This window comes from Bos grunniens, chromosome 18, assembly GCF_055505025.1.
Source record: "Bos grunniens cultivar Pamir isolate PY7600 chromosome 18, Bosgru_T2T1.0, whole genome shotgun sequence".
Taxonomy (NCBI): Eukaryota; Metazoa; Chordata; class Mammalia; order Artiodactyla; family Bovidae; genus Bos; species Bos grunniens.
The window spans coordinates 65,899,833-65,917,187 of NC_141182.1; the positions used below are offsets into that span (position 1 = coordinate 65,899,833).

Genomic DNA, 17,355 nt, shown 5'->3' on the forward strand with positions numbered 1-17,355 from the left:
TGTGCTCTAGAGCCCAGGAGCCACACTACTGAATAAACGTGCCGCACAACTACTGAAGTCCCTGTGCCCTAGAGCCCATGTTCCACGTCAGGAGAGGCTACCGCAATGAGAAGCCTGCACACCAGAACTGGAGAATAGCACCTGCCGGCCGCAACTAGAGAAAAGCCCAAGTAGCAGGGAAGACACAGCATTGGCAAAAATGTAAATAAATTATTGTTTTAGAAAAGATAACATGCTCCCTTGATGGTGTAAGTGATCATGATAACCTACCACTCTGTACTTACAGAACTGGATTTAGCCAATTATGTATGGCATTTAAAGTAGCCTTTTGTCGCAAAAACCTACATAATGCTTTGATCTTTAACAAGCGTAACAGTTCTTAGAGTTTTCTGAGAGCATGTTCCTGGGTTATAATCCTATTTGGCCTGAGTAAAATTTTCCATTTCTTTCTTTGATTTTTTCGTTTTATGAAACCTTAGTTCCCCCACCATGGGTCGAACCTGTGGTCCCTCCGTTGCAACCGCACACTCTTATCCCCTGGTCTGCCAGGCAGGTGCAGACCCATTACTTTTACTAGGACGTAGTGGGTTCAATTGTTATCAGGGTTTTTTCCATCCAATATCTTTTTTCCCCCACTGTACTTTTCTCTTTTGTGCCACTGTCCACTGCAGCCTAATTGGATTGAAGTAATTGATTGGTGGGGCTTCCCTCGTGGGTCAGTGGTAAAGAATCTGCCTGCCAATGGGGGAGACACGGGTTTGATCTCTGTGTCAGGAAGATTCCCTGAAGTAGGAAATGGCTACCCATACCAGTATTCTCGCCTAGAAAAATCCCATGGACAGAGCAGCCTGGCGGGCTACAGTCCATGGGGCAGCAGAGTTAAGTACGACTGAGCACTCTTTCTGCATGAAAGTCAAAGAGTTAGTCGCTCAGCCGTGCCCATGTCTTTGCAACCCCATAGACTGGGTTCCTCTGTCCAGGAGATTTCCCAGGCAAGAATGCTAGACTCCATGCATAAAATTCTCCAGGCAAGAATCCTGGAGTTGGTAGCCATTCCTTTCTCCAGGGGATCTTTCCGACCCAGGTCTCCTGCATTGTAGGCAGATTCTTTACCATCTGAGCCACCAGAGAAAACTTCTGCATATTCTTCAAAGGGAAATGCTTGATACCTTCTCTTTCTTTAGCCTTAGATAGTTTGCGCACAATTTCCCCAGCCTCCTCGCGGAGCAGCTCAGCATTTTCACCTGGAAAAGGAAGCTACATGACTCAGAATTCCTTGCGTATAGGCTAAGGGAAATGGAGTTTCCGTTTGGGCACAAAAGGTCGGGGCGGGACCTCCTGACTCCGCCTCCAGGCGGCCATTTTAACTGTCCCAAGCTTGTGCCAGGTCCAGAACGCTAGGTTGGGACGGAGGTGACGCGATTGAGGAGGTCTGGGAGGAGGTGCTGTCTGGGCTGCACAGAGGCGGGCCGAGGTTCAGCGCCTCCCGGGGTGCCCCGCGCCAGGCCCAGGAGCAGGACCGCGGCGCGGGCATCCCCTGCCTCCCCAGCGCTCCGGCCCCCCTGCGCCTAGAAGTCCGATGGCGGCGGCGGCTCTGAGGGACCCGCCTCAGGTAAACGCTCGTCCTCCTGTTGCAGGAAGGCGGACCCCTTCCAGGGCCTGAAACTGGGCTCTTGTCTAACACTCGGAAATGAATTGTACACATGTGCCCAGGAAAGGGCACCCGGGTGGAGAGCAGTAGGGTAAGGGAACCCAGGAGAACTGCTCTGCCGCGTGCCTCTCAGCCTCGGGTTTTATGGTGATGGGATTAGCTTCCGGGTGGTCTTTGGACAACCATTCTAATTCAGAGTCTTTCGCGGTGCCGCACGCATCGATCGGCCAAGATGGATGCTAGCAAGAGGGATTCCGGGAAGTTCACGGACACGCGGTGTCTCCTTTAGACCTTTCCCCAACTCTTCCGGTTGGTGGTGGCTTATGAGTTCCAAATTCCTTATCAGGATGTCCTGTCATAAAATAACTCATGCAAATGGTTGCTATGGTGCCTGGCCAGGGTGGACGGTTTCAATCAGTGTGCTTCCCCTAACACATGTATGGCTGAGTCCCTTCACTGTTCACCTGAAATAGGCTGAGCCCCCACCGCCCTCAGCCCACCAGACACTAAAGCCCAAGCGCCAGACGCCTGTTTCCGCTCCCACAGTCCAGGTCCCGGGTCCAGGACAGTGAGGCAGTCGTGAGTGGGGTCTTGCGTCTGACAGTTTGGTGGCGCTTGGGAGAGGGTGACAGGCAGAGGCACCCGCAACTGCAGAGGCTTCGACGTGGAACTTAGCTGGGTGGATTCGGGCATCCTGGGGTCCATCTATTGTCTGCAGGGAATAAACAACACGAGGCAGCTGTTAAGCCTGGACTAGTAGAGTGCAAGTTGTTCATTACTGTGAGAACTCTAGAAGCCATGGGGAGTTTTAAGGAAGAAAGTGCAGAATACACGTCGGAAGTTAAGATGTTTTCAAAAGCTGTTCAAAGGAAAAAGATGCAGAGACATCATATTGATGACTCCGGGGTGCTCTGGCCTGTTTCATTCAGCCCGGAGAGTAAGATCAGGGGGAAATGTGGTCATTTCTGAGCATCAGTAGGCCTGAGGTACACCACCAATGGGCTAGGCTCTGAATGAGAGTTAGGTGGACAGAAGAAGGTTGTGACAGGTAAGGGGACAGCAGGTACAGCCTCAAAATAGCATAGGGCCACGGATGTTGGAAACGAACAGACGATTGTGTGTGGTTGAGTCTCAGGTAAGAAATGGATCCTGTCAGGGAGGCCTTTAATAGAAGATTTGGGCACTGCCACTGCTACTAGGAGCCATGAGAGGTCTAGGGAATTACTGGATCCTGTATGAATTTGCCAAACATAACTCTGGTTGTTGTCTGCTAAATTGTGGTATAAATCCTAAAATCAAGTCCCAGTATTATATGCCGCCTGGACATGTGTTAAAACTGGCAGGACCTCAAATGACCCGAGCACCAGTTCCCCACCTTGCTCTGCTCCGGTGGATAGGGTCTCCTTAACTAAACTACCCTTTTCATAAAGGGGATGAGGTATAGTTCCTGCTTATCCCTTCGTAGTGGGTTTCAGTGCCCTGTCAGCCAGCCCTTTGGGGTTATTTAGAAAAGAAAATTGCATCCTCCTTTGGAGAGCACGGGCACCTTACCTTCTTGGTACTATAAAGCTTACATCCCACAGCTCTTGGTTGTCCACTCTTTTCCAGAGTGTAACACCATGTATCCCTGTGTGGTGTGTGGTGTCCTCCTATTCTAGCTGTGAATATATAGGATTACTAAGATGCTACTGATAGCATCTGTCCAGTGTTAGTTGTCCTATGTTTGGTCATCACTACAACTCTAGGCAGGAATCCCCTCCTCACCAGTGGAGGGAAGAGGATGTGATCAACATAGTTCAACATCAGGGGAGGCCAAGGAGAGGCTTATAGAGCGGGATGGTGAGGTGGTGCTGGCTGAGGGCACATGACTGTGGTGTCTGGAGATAAGAGGGATGTGCAATCTAGAGAGTGATGTGTACATGGAGAGGGTGTGTGTCTGATGGTCCCAGGTCCCTGGTATTGTGACTTACATGACCTTGACCATATCAGAGTTATTGCCTGGCAGGAGTGTTGGATTCTTCCATGTCAGGTTCACAGTTTAAGTATCTGTTTGTGCACCTGTCTCTTGTCGCTGATGGCTGGACCCCATAATCAGTGGGCCTGTAGGGAGACAATGGCACCAGGGCCTAGTTTCTCCTCTGACTGGGGAGATTGGGAGGAGGATGGTCATAGAATAGATGTATGGGGGAATGGATTGTAGGTCGTCTTGAGAGCGGCTTGTTTGTGATTTCATCTGTCCTGACTATGACAGGGTAGTGTGACTTTTGAAGATGTGGCTGTGAACTTTTCCTGGGAGGAATGGGGTCTCCTTGACGAGTCTCAGAAACGCCTGTATCATGATGAGATGCTGGAGAACTTTGCACTTAAAGCTCCCTGGGTAAGAACCTTAAACCCACCCCTGTGCCCTGAGCTAGTCTTGGCCCTTTCTCTTTTTCCATTGGCAAGTCTCCCTTGTCATGTCAGGACCCTGGGCACTGCTTCCTTTCTCAGTTCCCTCAGTAGGTGTTGTGGCTGGTAGGACTGAGCATTGAGCACTGCCCTCTTTTCTCCTTGATAGATCCAAGACCTGCTACCCCTTGCCTCGCAGGGATGGATCCAGAGTCAGGAGTCTTTCCACCTTGTTTACCCTCTCCATAGCCAGGTGAATTTTCCAGATCCAAGGTACCAGTGTACCCCAGGTTCTGTTTCCTTTCTGTAGCTAACATTTCCTCATTCTTGCTTGTTCCAGAAATTGTCATCATTGATCTGCTCCTTTTATATGGAGCATGGGCTATTCTTGCAAGATACTCCTCTGAAGTTCTTTTTATAATATTTAATTTTATGTCTTGTGCTCTGTCATGTGCTGAGTTATTTTTGGCCAGTGCTGGCTACTTTTCTGTCCTGTCTTTACCATAGTCTTTGAATCATCCAGGTTCTTCATAGTTGTTCATCAAGAGGATGAAGTGGAGAGGTTCACAGAATAGAAAGGACTCCAACTACAGCACATGGAACTCGGACATAGTCTGGTCCTAATAAGTGACCCCTGGGGGAGGGTGTAATGTCAGGGCTATATACAGATCATACCAGAAAGCTTTTCTCTGACTAGCCTTTGGGTGCCAATCACAATGCTGGCCATACCTCATTTCTCCCTGTACTTCCCCATTCTTCGGTTAGCCACCTTCTCAACACTGTTACTTGTCATTTCTTATTTCCGTCTTAGGGCTAATTCTTACCTCCCTGGACTCCATTCCTCAGTGCTTTTTCACACTGCTTCTTCTGCAGTGCTGTCCAACATCAGCCTATACCTTTTATGTCATAAAGTGTGTACATCTTTAATCCTTCAACACCAGCTGCTCTGTTACAGTTGGAATTTCCTGAGCCTGCATATAACTTACTACATAGTATTCATGTGTCACTACTAGTCAAGGTCCTACTGAAAATTGTTTGCAGAATGTGCTGTAGACTCTGCCTCTTCTTGTGTTATTCTCCATGGTTGTGTCCTTTACTTTGTTAGGACTCCCCCATTCTGTAATCTTTAAAAGCCCAGTGCTGCTAAGCAGCCCCATCCTTAACTTGAACGTAACCACCTTGTCTTGCAAACAATCCCATTGATTCATTCCAGGGTTTATGATACCCACATTTGTAATGGGCCTTTTTCTTTGCACAAAGTCAATGTGTATGTCACCAGCATTTCTCTGCTTTCGGGTTGTTGGCATGGAGAAGAGGATAAGGAGGCATTTTCTGAACAGAGTATTTCTGATCAAGGATGCTCACAGATCAAGATTGTTAAGGCAGGTCTGTCTCTCCCAGAAGGCCAACCTCTATGAGATGTGTGGCCTGATCTCGAGTGACATTTTTCACTTGGCTGAGTACCAGGAAACACAATGTGGGCAGGAACTCCGCGTGAGTGGGGTATGTGAGAAACCATTCTATTTTAGAGTAAACCTTCATCAGCACCAAAAGCCACATATTGGAGAGAAACCATTGAGAAGTGATGTGAGGAGAGCCTTGGTTGTGAGCAGCTGCAAATTCTATGTATCAATGAAGCCTTTTACCCTTGGGAATATTGGGAAGGACTTCCTGGGCAACTCAGGATTTCTTCACCAAGAGGCCACACACACCTGGCAAAAGTCACATAGTGAAACCGAGTGTGAGGCTCCCTTTCTAAGGGGAAAAAATCATTATAATTGGGGAGACTACACAAAAACTTTGAGTGGCAAACATGCAGTTGTTCAGCACCAGAGAGTCCTCACTAGAGAAAGATGTTACGTGTGCACTGAATGTGGAAAATCATTTAGCAAAACTCCCATTTCATTAGACATCAGAGCGTTCACACTGGAGAAGGGCCTTATGAGTGCAACAAATGTGGCAAATCTTTTAGCCAAAGCTCAAACCTCATTCAGCATCGGAGAGTTCACACTGGAGAAAGGCCTTATGAGTGCAGTGAATGTGGGAAAGCCTTTATCCAAAGATCACATCTCATTCAGCACCAGAGAGTTCACACTGGAAAAAGGTCTTAAGAGTGTAAAGAATGTGGGAAATCTTTTAGCAAAAGCTACAGCCTCATTCACCATCAGAGTGTTCATACTGGGAAAAGACCTTATGAATGTGGTGAATGTGGGAAATCATTTTCCCAAAACTCTGTGCTCCTTCAACATCTGAGGGTTCACACTGGAGAAAGTCCTTATGAGTGCAGCGAATGTAGGAAATCTTTTCGGCAAAGCTTTGCACTCCTTCAGCATCGGAGAGTTCATAGTGGAGAAAGGCCTTATGAATGTGGTGAATGTGGGAAATCCTTTAGATATCTCCAACCTCATTACACACCAGAGATTTCACACAGGAGAAATGGCTTATGACTGCAGTTAATGTGGGAAATCCTTTAAGAAAAGCTCTTCACTCCATCAGCATTGGAGAGTTCACACTGGAAAAAAGACCTTATGAGTGCAGTGAATGTGGGAAATCATTTCACCAAAATGTTGTCCTCCTTCAACATCAGAGAGTTCACACTGGAGAAAGGCCTTACAAGTGCAATCAGTGTGAGAAATCCTTTAGATACATGTCCAACCTCACTACTCATCGGAGAGTGCATACTGGAGAAAGGCCTTATAAATGCAGTGAATGTGAGAAATCGTTTAGCCAAAGCTCTAACCTCATCACACATCGGAGAATTCACACTGGGAAAAGGCCTTACAAATTGGGGAATCTGCTGAGTTCTTTTTTTTTTTTTTTCCTGCTGAGTTCTTTACCTACAACTCCAGTCTCTTAAAACACTGGATCAAGGCCTTATGAATGCAATGAAAGTGATAAGGCCATTAACCCAAAGTCTTGACTCTTTGGAACCACAGATTTCAGAAGGAAAAAATACCTTACATGTGTAGGATTGTAGAGTTTCCTTTTTCAGTGGATCTACACTCGAGATCCCTCCTGGTGGTACCATCTGAATTGAACATCATACATCCAAACATCTGCAAATATCCCAGGTGTGTGGGAGCTATATTGTACTTTTTAACCTGGCCTCTTGCCAGACTTCTATTGCTGACAGTTTCTGTAGCCAAAGCCATTTCATTTCTCCCACCTGGCAGGTATTCACAGTGTACAGCATTCAGCCACCCCAGGGTGTTCAGGGAAGGAACCTTGATTTTTCCCATTCATGGGAGGGATTGTGAGAACCCTGAGCAGCACTCATTTCCTTCTTGTTGCTTTGATGAGTTAAGTCACTGACATGACCCATTTGGGGCCCAGAGGACTCTGCCTGTTGCCCAAGGCTTCCAAGGAAAGATTGCAGAGCTTTCTGGTTCTAATCAGTGGCCTGAATGTGTATTTTCTGGGTTCAGAGGTCCATCTAAGGAAGGAGTAGTCATTGTGGCAACCTTCAGTGCTTCTGAAAATAGCGTGAAGTTGTCTTGTTCACGGGAGATATTGCCTTGTGTGTGCGCACTGGTGAGGAACACACTCTCAGGCCCTGCAGTGGAGCCGTGTGCTCTCACATGCAGAATTCTGTAGGTGGTATCACTGGCTGCAAGGTTATAGTGGGAATGGTAATTGTTACAGAAAACACTAAGTTAATAGTGGGAGTAGGACACTATTACAGACTGGTTGGATGTGCCCATTTAAAAGAGCCTCCACAGTATCCCAGTCATTGTGGCTGTGAAGGATGAATATGTACAGAATTCTCAGGCCTCCTAAATTGTGCATCTTGTATTAGCAGAGAGCATTACAGGAGAAAATAATCTGAAAGTTTTGTGGTTTCTGTAATCTTTCTGAGCTATCCTCCTCAAGGCCATTTCTGTCCAGATAGAAAATTGAGGATAGAGAGAAGGGATATCTTTCAGTGAGTAACAGACATTGTGACAATATTCCTGTTGAGTCACGTTGGGAACAGTCTTCGTTGCTTATATTTTTGACCACTGAGGCCAACTGCCCCTCCCAAAGCATGAGGCAGGAAGTGGTGAAGTCAATATCGGGGATTTTATTTAAACAGTAAGAAATCCAGATTTGTATTTTGAATATATTTTTAAGTTTTAATAACCTAAAAATACTTGCAGTAAAATGCACGTAGTTAAAATGCACACTTTGATAAGTTTTGACATTTATATAAATCCGTGAAACCATCATCACATCCATAAAAAAAAATCTACTTTCATTTTTACCTTGTTTCCTTTTTTGATGTTACTCTGACCTCTAGTCAACCATTGGTTTGTTTTTCTTTAGATAAGTTTTAATTGTCTAAAATTTTGTATGATTAGAATCATGAAGTGTTTATGCTTTTCCTCTCAGGTACCCTTATGTGAAATATTTATCAGTGAGTAGTTTGTTTTTTTATATTGATGAGAAATATATTCTGTGGATATACTCTTTGTCCATTCATCTGTTTATCCATATTTGAGTTCCCAGTTTTTGACTGTTGCAAGTAAAACTGCTGCAGACATTTGAATACAGTAAAAGTTCTTCACATGGTTATGTTTCACTTTTCCTGTATTTTCCTGTACTTCGGGCTGCAATGCCTGAGTTACAGGCTTAGTGAATGTATGACTTTTTAAAGAACATTATACTATGTTAAGATAGGAGAGGTTACACAAGAAAAAGATGAAAACCCAGCAGTCTTCCTGAGCTAGGTGATGAGAGGCATTAAGGAATTATATCTGTACAGACCCTGAGTCCACAGAGGGGAGAACACTATTTGCCATGCATTTTATCATGCAGGCTACTCCTGATATCTGTAGAAAATTACAAAAGCTTAAGCTGGGCCCCAAACCCTATCATCAACCTTGGTAGAGGAGGCCTTCAAGGTCTGTAACTATCGAGACTTGATGGAGGAGGCCAATAAGGATAAGAGACTAATAAAGAAAATGCAGCTCTTGGCTGTTTTGATTCAGCCACAACCTCGAGGGGACCTTGAAGGACTGAGAAAGCTGGGCAGACCCCCAAGACGCCGCTTGGGCCTTAACCAATGTGCTTCTGTCAGAAAGGGGGACACTGGAAAGGGGGATGTCTTGAGAGCCCTCCTGGGGGACACCCAAGGGGTAACTCCGACCAACCCCAGTTCTTTGTGAATAAGTTGGATGAGTAAGTTGGATCAGCCCACACACTGACTGATGAGTTCTGAGTGCCTGCCTGGATATAGATCCCTCTTGATCCATTTTCATTACCCCGGCAGAGCCTTGGGTCACCCTTGATGTAGCAGGTGAAACTGAATTCCTTGTAGACACTGGAGCTGCCTGCTCTGCTCTGACTTGGCCAGCTGGCCCTCTCTCCATCTGTGGACTGTACTGTGACTGGAGTTTGTGGACAGCCAAATAGAGGGTGATTTAATCTCTCCATGGCTTCCCAGGTGGCACAGTGGTAAAGAATCTGCCTGCAATGCAGGAGCCTTGGGTTCAATTCCTGGGTCAGGAAGATCCCCTGGAGAAGGAAAAGGCAGCCCACCCCAATATTCTTGCCTGGAGAATTCCACGGTCAGAGGAACCTGGTGGGCTTCAGTCCATGGAGCCACAAAGAGTCAGCAACAACTGAGCACATCAGCACATACTGTAATCTAATATGATTGTTTCGTTTTGTATTCTTACAGAAGAGTTTGGAACTCCAGTTCTTCCATATCCTTGCCAATCTGTTTAGTCTTTTTAAACTTTTGACTTTTACAATAAATGTGTAATGTTGTCTCACTGCTGTTTTCATTGCATTCCTCAGATGTTTATGATGTGGAGCATTTTTTCATTTTTTCAATTTCCCACTAGTGTATGTCCTCTTGGTAATTTTCGTCCATTTTTATAGAAATAATTTTGACTGTTTCTTTTTTTATTAGCAAGATAGTGAAACAACAAGACTTAATTTGAAACTTCATTCTTTAGGGATGTAATTCCTGGCCATAAGAAATAATTATTTTTGAATTCTGAAATCCTATTTTCTAATTTTTTTTCTGCTGTATATAGTGCAGTGGCCCCATACAGCATATTTTAAGTTTAATCTGTATTGCTAACATATTCCCCATAATCAAGCCAAGAATTACATTGTTTGCAGTTTCCCCAATATGAATATTCCCACCGCTGTCAATTTAAAACTTCTAATGTGATATCATTGAACGTGGAGTTTGAGAGTTGACAGCATACCAGTATATTGTGTTTCCTCTGTAGTGATGTTTTCTGGGCTTCCTAGGTGGCACAGTGGTAAAGAATCCCCCTGCCAGTTCAGGAGACACAAGAGACATGGGTTTGATCCCTTGGAGGAGGAAATGGCAACCTACTCCAGTATTCTTGCCTGGAAAATTCCATGGACAGAGGAGCTCTGATTCCTTATCCTAAAACCATTGAAGTAGGTCTACTTGAAAGGTAAGAAATAGGCTCAGAAAACAAACCAAAAAAAAAAGTCAAGAATTTGACAGCACCACTTGTCACACGTGGTTCTTCCTAAATTTATTCAGCCATTCGGGTTACTATTGTGAAAGGAAAATCAAAACGGAGTCTATATTGAGCAGGGCTTTCTAAAATGGTGCAGAGACTATTACGGAAGTGTGATTTACGCACCTCTCAGCCTGGATGGAATCTGATCTTTTGACGACTTGTTGTCCTAATGAAGCCACCTAGAACATCTGCCAGGAACTCAGGATGCTTATCAAACCTTTACCCTAAAGTAACTCATGATTGCCTATCTACCTTTTGGATCCCAACCCTAAAAAACTCCTAATTGCTTAAGGACAAATATTTCCTAAATTGCATCAGACTCAGTCACAGTTCTCACAAGGCAACTTGAAGAAACTCATGGCCTTCTGTCTTTGTAAGCCCCCGAGTCTCTTTTCCCGGAACACTCTTTTGGAATTACCTGATTCTGTGTCTCCTGAATTGCAGTTCTTAAAACTCCAAATAAACTCTTTTCTTACTTGCAGCCTCCTGTGTTGTTTTTTGGTTGGCATTACGTGGTGTCAGAAGCAGGATACAGGATGCAGACCTGCATAAGCCCTTACCGACTCTAACACTGCCTTGGATTCAAGTCAGGTGCCTAGAAGACCCCGTTGAGCTTTTCATCTCCTTGGTGATCCCAGATCATGGTGGTGAGTCTTCCTGTACTTAAGCCACCTGCCTTGGTAGAAGTTCTAGTTTCAGCAAAGGGTGTCCTTTGTTGCTGACTTCTGTCCTCTAGGATTTTGTTTCTGGTTTTGTTTGAGTGGCCTCCACTATTTTAAAAATATTTTACTGAAGTATAGCTGATTACAATGCCGTGTTTATTTCTTGTGTACAACAAAGTGACTCAGTAATACATACATTCTTTTTCACTTTCCTTTCCATTGTGGTTTGTCTGAGGATATTCAGTATAGTTCCCTGTGCTATACAGTAGTACCTCGTTTATATATCCTTATATACAATAGATGGCCTCTGCTAATCACATATTCCCAGCCCTTCCCTCTCCTCCCCCTACTCCGCCCTGGCAATCTCAGGTCTATTCTATATATCTGTGAGTCTGTTGTTATTTTATAGTGGCCCCATTCCACAGACAGGGAAAGTGAGGCTCCAGAACCAGCAGGCAGCCTTGCTGCTGGGACGAGGCAGAGCAGAGACCTGAACCCCTAGGCAGAAGAGTCTCAGCTGGGTAGCTAGCTGTCTGCTGAAAACGCAGGTGCAGCCTCCAAGTGGGACCCACAGTAGGGATCCCAGCTACTTTGGGAAGAGCTCCCTGACTGGCCGGAGCCCCTTGGCTCCTGGAACTCTCTGCTGTCCCTGTAACCTCCCTGTGGGCCCCACCACCTCTCTGCAGGCTCTCGACTCACAGCTGCCCCCTTGGGGGCCTCCTTCCAGGCCCGGCCCTATCTGTCCTCTAAGAGCCCCCAAGGCAGCCCCGTCATTAGCCCCCTTTTGCACTGGGAAAACGTCATGAGTGAGACTAGAGGGGCATCTCTTGCTGTGAGCCTGGCGGAGGTGGGGTGCAGACGTCAATCCCAGGCTCACCCACTGTATCCCCCATCCCCTCTGACCTGGTTCCATCCCAAGAAACCTCTCCTCTTTGTTCCCTCGGGCCCCTCTCAGGGTCCCTCTCAGCCTCCCCTGGGGCCCTGTAGATTCTCTCCAGCTGCTGCTGGTCGCTGTGGTGATGTGCTCAGGTTGCCTAAACAAGGCCCCACGGTCTGGGAGTTTTAAGCACCAGATTACTTCCTCACATTTCTGGAGGGTCAAAGTGTGAGATCAAGGGGTTAACCCTGGTTTTTTTGGAGGCTTGCAAATGGCTGTCCTCCTCCTCTGTCCTTATGTGGTCTTTCCTCCCACATGGTCTGAGCATCTTCCCCAGGTGTCACCCCAAACACATGACTGACCCTTGCTGCCGCATGTGAGTCATCCCAAGGCTGTTGGTCTGCCTCCTCACGTCGCCTCGGGGTGTCTCCTGCAATCAGTGCCCCGCTATGTGAGTCATCCCAAGGCTGTTGGTCTGCCTCCTCGCGTCGCCTCGGGGTGTCTCCTCCAATCAGTGCCCCGCTACTCAGCTGTCACCCAGTGATCACTGTCACTGTTCTGGACCCTGGAAGAGAGGCTCAGGACTAAGAATGTCCACTGTAACCTTCACCAGTCCCTGTCCCCATGGCACTTCTCTCACCCCCCCAACTGGTGAATTTAGTTCTCACCACCTTCTAGGTAAAAAGCAAACCAGTGACTGACAATGAACATTCCTTAAGAACATTCCTATTCCCTCGTAGGGAACTAAAGTTGACCACCGTCCCTGAATGGACTAGATGAGGTCTGGCCCATCTTGTACATCTTGCACCTTTCACATACAATAGAATGACAGTGCCCCACACTGTCACACTGTCACTAGATACATGGAGGCAGGTCATATCTAGGACGTGAAATGTTTGTATCCAAGCTGTGTCATGGTGTGGTACCAAAACACAATCACACTGTTCGTGTTTCCAGATGGTCACATACAAATTATTTTATTCCACAGATACACACTTAAAAAGACAAGAGATTGAACTTCCCTGGTGGATCAGTGGTAAAGAATCTATCTGCCAATGCAGGAGACCCTGGTTTTACCCCTACTCCAAGAAATCCCACATGCTGAGGAGCAGTTAAGCCCATGTGCCGCAACTGCTGAACCCACACACCACAGCTACTGAAGCCCACATGCCCTAGAACCCAGGCTTCGCAATAAGAGAAGTACACTGCAGTGAAGAATAGCCCCGGTTTGGTGCAACTTGAGAAAAGTCCTCGCAGCAACGAAGACCCAGCCCAGCCAAAAATAAATAAATAAAAAACAAGAGATTTACTTCTTGTTGAAAATGGGGAATGAGATTTCCTTCCTCTCAGAACATTTACCTTAGAAAATTTGTAGGAACCGTCTCATCTTTTTAAAATGCATGTCTTTGAAGACTTCTAAGAAGGCCTTTTTTCAGCTGGTCTTTTTTTTTTTTTTTTTTCCCCAGTTTTAGGACTCAGATGTCTTTCTCAAGAACCTGGGACCTGTCTCCTCCCACTGCAGACAGGGAAATAGCTCACCAGTCAGTTCAGGTAGGAAGATAGGAGTCTCATCTTAGTGGATGCTGTGCTCCAACTTTAAAAACTACCTTCAGTTACAGAGATGAGAAGTCTGTGTTTCCTCTAGATAAAACCAGTGAACTACACAGTCACCCCATTACCAGGTGAAATTAGGACGCTGTGTGACAAACAGTATTGTCAGCTCCTCTTTCTTGAGGATTAGGGGAGTTAGATTTTTTTCCTGTCTTTACAATTTCCTAGTGGATTGCCTGTGATGCACTGTAATCCTTTAATACTTATTTTAACAATAAAATTTATTTTGTCTCTTTATTACCTTGTGGAAAAGATTTCTTGATTGGGAGAAATTTTGTTTTCATTTCCCTAACAGTCATCATCATGCACCTCTCCACAGGGATCAAACCTCATCACCCATCTCATCAGCATCTAGTGTACAGGATATATGGGGGAAGGGTGGTCAGTTCGACAGTATCAGAGACACATCTAGAATACGCCAAATTCAGATGAACTAATGACAACAAACTGTAAGAAACAAGAATTTTACAAGGTAACCCCATGTGTTAAGAGATCTGTGAGAGACAGCTAATGAACGCTTTTGAAATATATTTTGGATTCTGATTGCAACTAATCTGAGTTAAGAAACATTTTTGAGACAATTCAGCATTGATAAAATACTTATATTTTTATGATTATTGAGTTATAAAAATACCTTTTTAAAAAGGCAGTTCTCTGCGATCCATAAGTCTACGAGCAATAAATGCTGGAGAGGGTGTGGAGAAAAGGGAACTCTCTTACACTGTTGGTGGGAATGCAAACTAGTACAGCCACTATGGAGAACAGTGTGGAGATTCCTTAAAAAACTGGAAATAGAACTGCCTTATGATCCAGCAATCCCACTGCTGGGCATACACACTGAGGAAACCAGAAGGGAAAGAGACACGTGTACCCCAATGTTCATCGCAGCACTGTTTATAATAGCCAGGACATGGAAGCAATCTAGATGCCCATCAGCAGATGAATGGATAAGAAAGCTATGGTACATATACACAATGGAGTATTACTCAGCCATTAAAAAGAATACATTTGAATCAGTTCTAATGAGGTGGATGAAACTGGAGCCTATTATACAGAGTGAAGTAAGCCAGAAAGAAAAACACCAGTACAGTATACTAACATATATATATGGAATTTAGAAAGACGGGAACAATAACCCTGTACGAGACAGCAAAAGAGACACTGATGTATAGATCAGTCTTATGGACTCTGTGGGAGAGGGAGAGGGTGGGGAGATTTGGGAGAATGGCATTGAAACCTGTATAATATCATGTATGAAACGAGTCGCCAGTCCAGGTTCGATGCACGATACTGGATGCTTGGGGCTGGTGCACTGGGACGACCCAGAGGGAGGGTATGGGGAGGGAGGAGGGAGGAGGGTTCAGGATGGGGAACACAGGTATACCTGTGGCAGATTCATTTTGATATTTGGCAAAACTAATACAATATTGTAAAGTTTAAAAATAAAATAAAATTTAAAAAAATAAAATAGTTTATTAATAAATAAAAAAGTCAGTTCTGTAGAGATTATGCATTAAATGACGCTGTATGTGGAACTACTACTGGGCCCCCCTTATCTGCAGCAGGTAACATCCCAGGACCTCCAAGTGGATGCCTGAAACCAAGCCCTACATGTACTGTGTTTTCCCTTATACATATGTACCTGTGATAAAGATTAATTTTAACAATAACTGTAATAAAACTTAGTGAGGGACTTCCCTGGAACCCCTAGATCCCAATGCAGGGGTGCTGGGTTTGATCCCTGGTCAGGAAACTAGATCTCAAGTGCCGCAACTAAGACCCAGCACAGCCAAATAATTATGTATTTGTTAAGTGAATGTGGTCTCTCAAAATATATACTACTGTACGCACCTCTTCTGTGATGCTGTGAGATGATAGAATGCCTGTGTGGGTTACTAGACAAATGTATATTCATGTGGGAGAGATGAAGAGGGTGGTGAAAGATTGCTTATGCAGAAAGGCTTGCAATTTAAAACTCGTGAATTGTTTCATTTCTGGAATTTTCCATTTAATATTTTCAGACTTCTGTTGACCTTGGGTCTCTGAAACCCCTAAAAAGCAAGTTTGTGAATAGTTAAGAAACTGGCAAACTAGACTGCTGGTGTAGATGGGATAGATGAAATAAGAATGGCCATGAAGGCCTCCCTGGAGGCTCGGTGGTGAAGAATCCTGCTGTCAATGCAGGAGACACAGGTTCTAGTCTTGATCCAGAAGGATCCCACATGCCATGGAGCAAATAAGCCCACTTAAAAAAGCAAAGAATGGCCACAAAATGATGGATGATTGGTTCATCTAGCTTCATAATAGTCTCTTTTTTTGGTGTATATTTGAAAGTAGTCATAACAAAATATACAATATGTCATTGTATCATTAATTTTATATGCTGAGTAGGATAAATTTTAAAAAGCAGGAGGAAAATTGGTTTGGGGATTTTGAACATGCATCAATGCATCAAAAATTACTTATTAATAAGTGTGTGTAACTTGTCAATTATACCTATACATTCAACTTTTAAAATCAAATATTAAAACTTCCAACTCCTTAATCATATTAAGTTCTATTACTGTGTTCTTGAGGTTAATTGCAGCTACACTATCTCTAAGGTGGAAATAGAATATATTGTTGGGCTCCTGGTAACTCTCCAACTCCCATCAACAGTGAAATCACACTGCCAGTATTTTTTTTAATTGAAGTTTAGTTGATGTATATTATAGAAATTACAGGTGTATAGTAATTAACACTCTTAAGATTATACTTCATTTACTTATTACAAAATATATGCTGTATTTACCATGTACAATGTATCCTTCTAGCTTATTTTATGGGCTTATTTTATGGACTTTCCAGGCGGTGCTGTGGTAAAGAATCCATCTGCCAATGCAGGATTTGATCCCTGAGTCAAGAAGTTCCCCTGGAGTAGGAAATGGCAATCTGCTCCAGTATTCTTGCCTGGAAAATCCAATGGACAGGGGAGCCACAGAGTCGGACACAAACGGATGACCAAGCACACAGCTTTATTTTGTATTTAATAGTCTCTTCCTCTTTATCTGCTACCGCTAGTCTCTTCCCCCCTTTTCTTACCCCTCCTCCCTCTCCCCGCTGGTAACCACTAGTTTGTTCTCCATATCTGTGAATCTGCTTCTTCTTAAAACTTCATTCACTATCATTTGTTGTATTTTTTAGATCCCACGTATAAGTGGAATCATACAGTATTCGTCTTTCTCTAGTTGACTTGTTTCACTTAGCATAAACCCTCTGAGTTCATCCGTGTGGCTCTAAATGGCAAAATTTCATCGATTATTTTTATGGCTGAGTGGAACTCCATTTTCCTTGTGTGTGTGTGAATATATATCAGTTCATCTGTTGATGGACACTTTATCTTAGTAATTATAAATAAATGTTGCTATGAACATTGTGGTGCATGTGTTTTTTCAATGTATACATGTTTTTTTCAAAGTGGTTTTTTTCTGTTTTTGCACATATACCCAGGAGTGGAATGCTGAGTCATATAGTAGCTCTAGTATTAGTTTTTGAGGAAGCTGCACGCTTTTTCCCTCAGGGTATGCACCTGTTTGCATTCCTAACAGCAGTGCACACAAGTCCCCTCTTCCCTACATCCTCTCCAGTGTTTGTTATTTGTGTTCTTCTGGATGGTAATCATTCTGACAGGCATGCATT

The 17,355-nt window shown here is 44.4% G+C and overlaps 1 protein-coding gene and 1 pseudogene across 10 annotated transcripts in view; both read left to right on the top strand.

Moving 5' to 3' along the window:
* LOC147354859 (zinc finger protein 154-like) overlaps positions 1 to 17,087 on the top strand; it is a 39,008-nt gene extending 21,921 nt beyond the window's left edge. Inside the window, exons 1-5 of one of the 10 annotated variants that reach the window (XR_015146627.1) lie at positions 1,361 to 1,612; positions 3,903 to 4,028; positions 11,010 to 11,174; positions 13,533 to 13,617; positions 16,525 to 17,087. Coding sequence is in view for 5 of the 10 variants with exons in the window: in XM_086354975.1 (XP_086211101.1) it covers positions 11,010 to 11,174; positions 13,055 to 13,182 (293 nt within the window). In the remaining 5 variants the exon portion in view is untranslated. Of the gene's footprint in view, positions 1 to 1,346; positions 1,613 to 3,902; positions 4,029 to 4,208; positions 4,293 to 9,461; positions 9,793 to 11,009; positions 11,175 to 13,054; positions 13,915 to 16,524 lie in introns of those variants that run through there. The other 9 variants (XM_086354980.1, XR_015146626.1, XR_015146628.1 and 6 more) reach the window with 9 other exon arrangements.
* Positions 5,122 to 6,616, top strand: LOC147354860 (uncharacterized; annotated as a pseudogene).
* Positions 17,088 to 17,355: the final 268 nt, after the last annotated feature.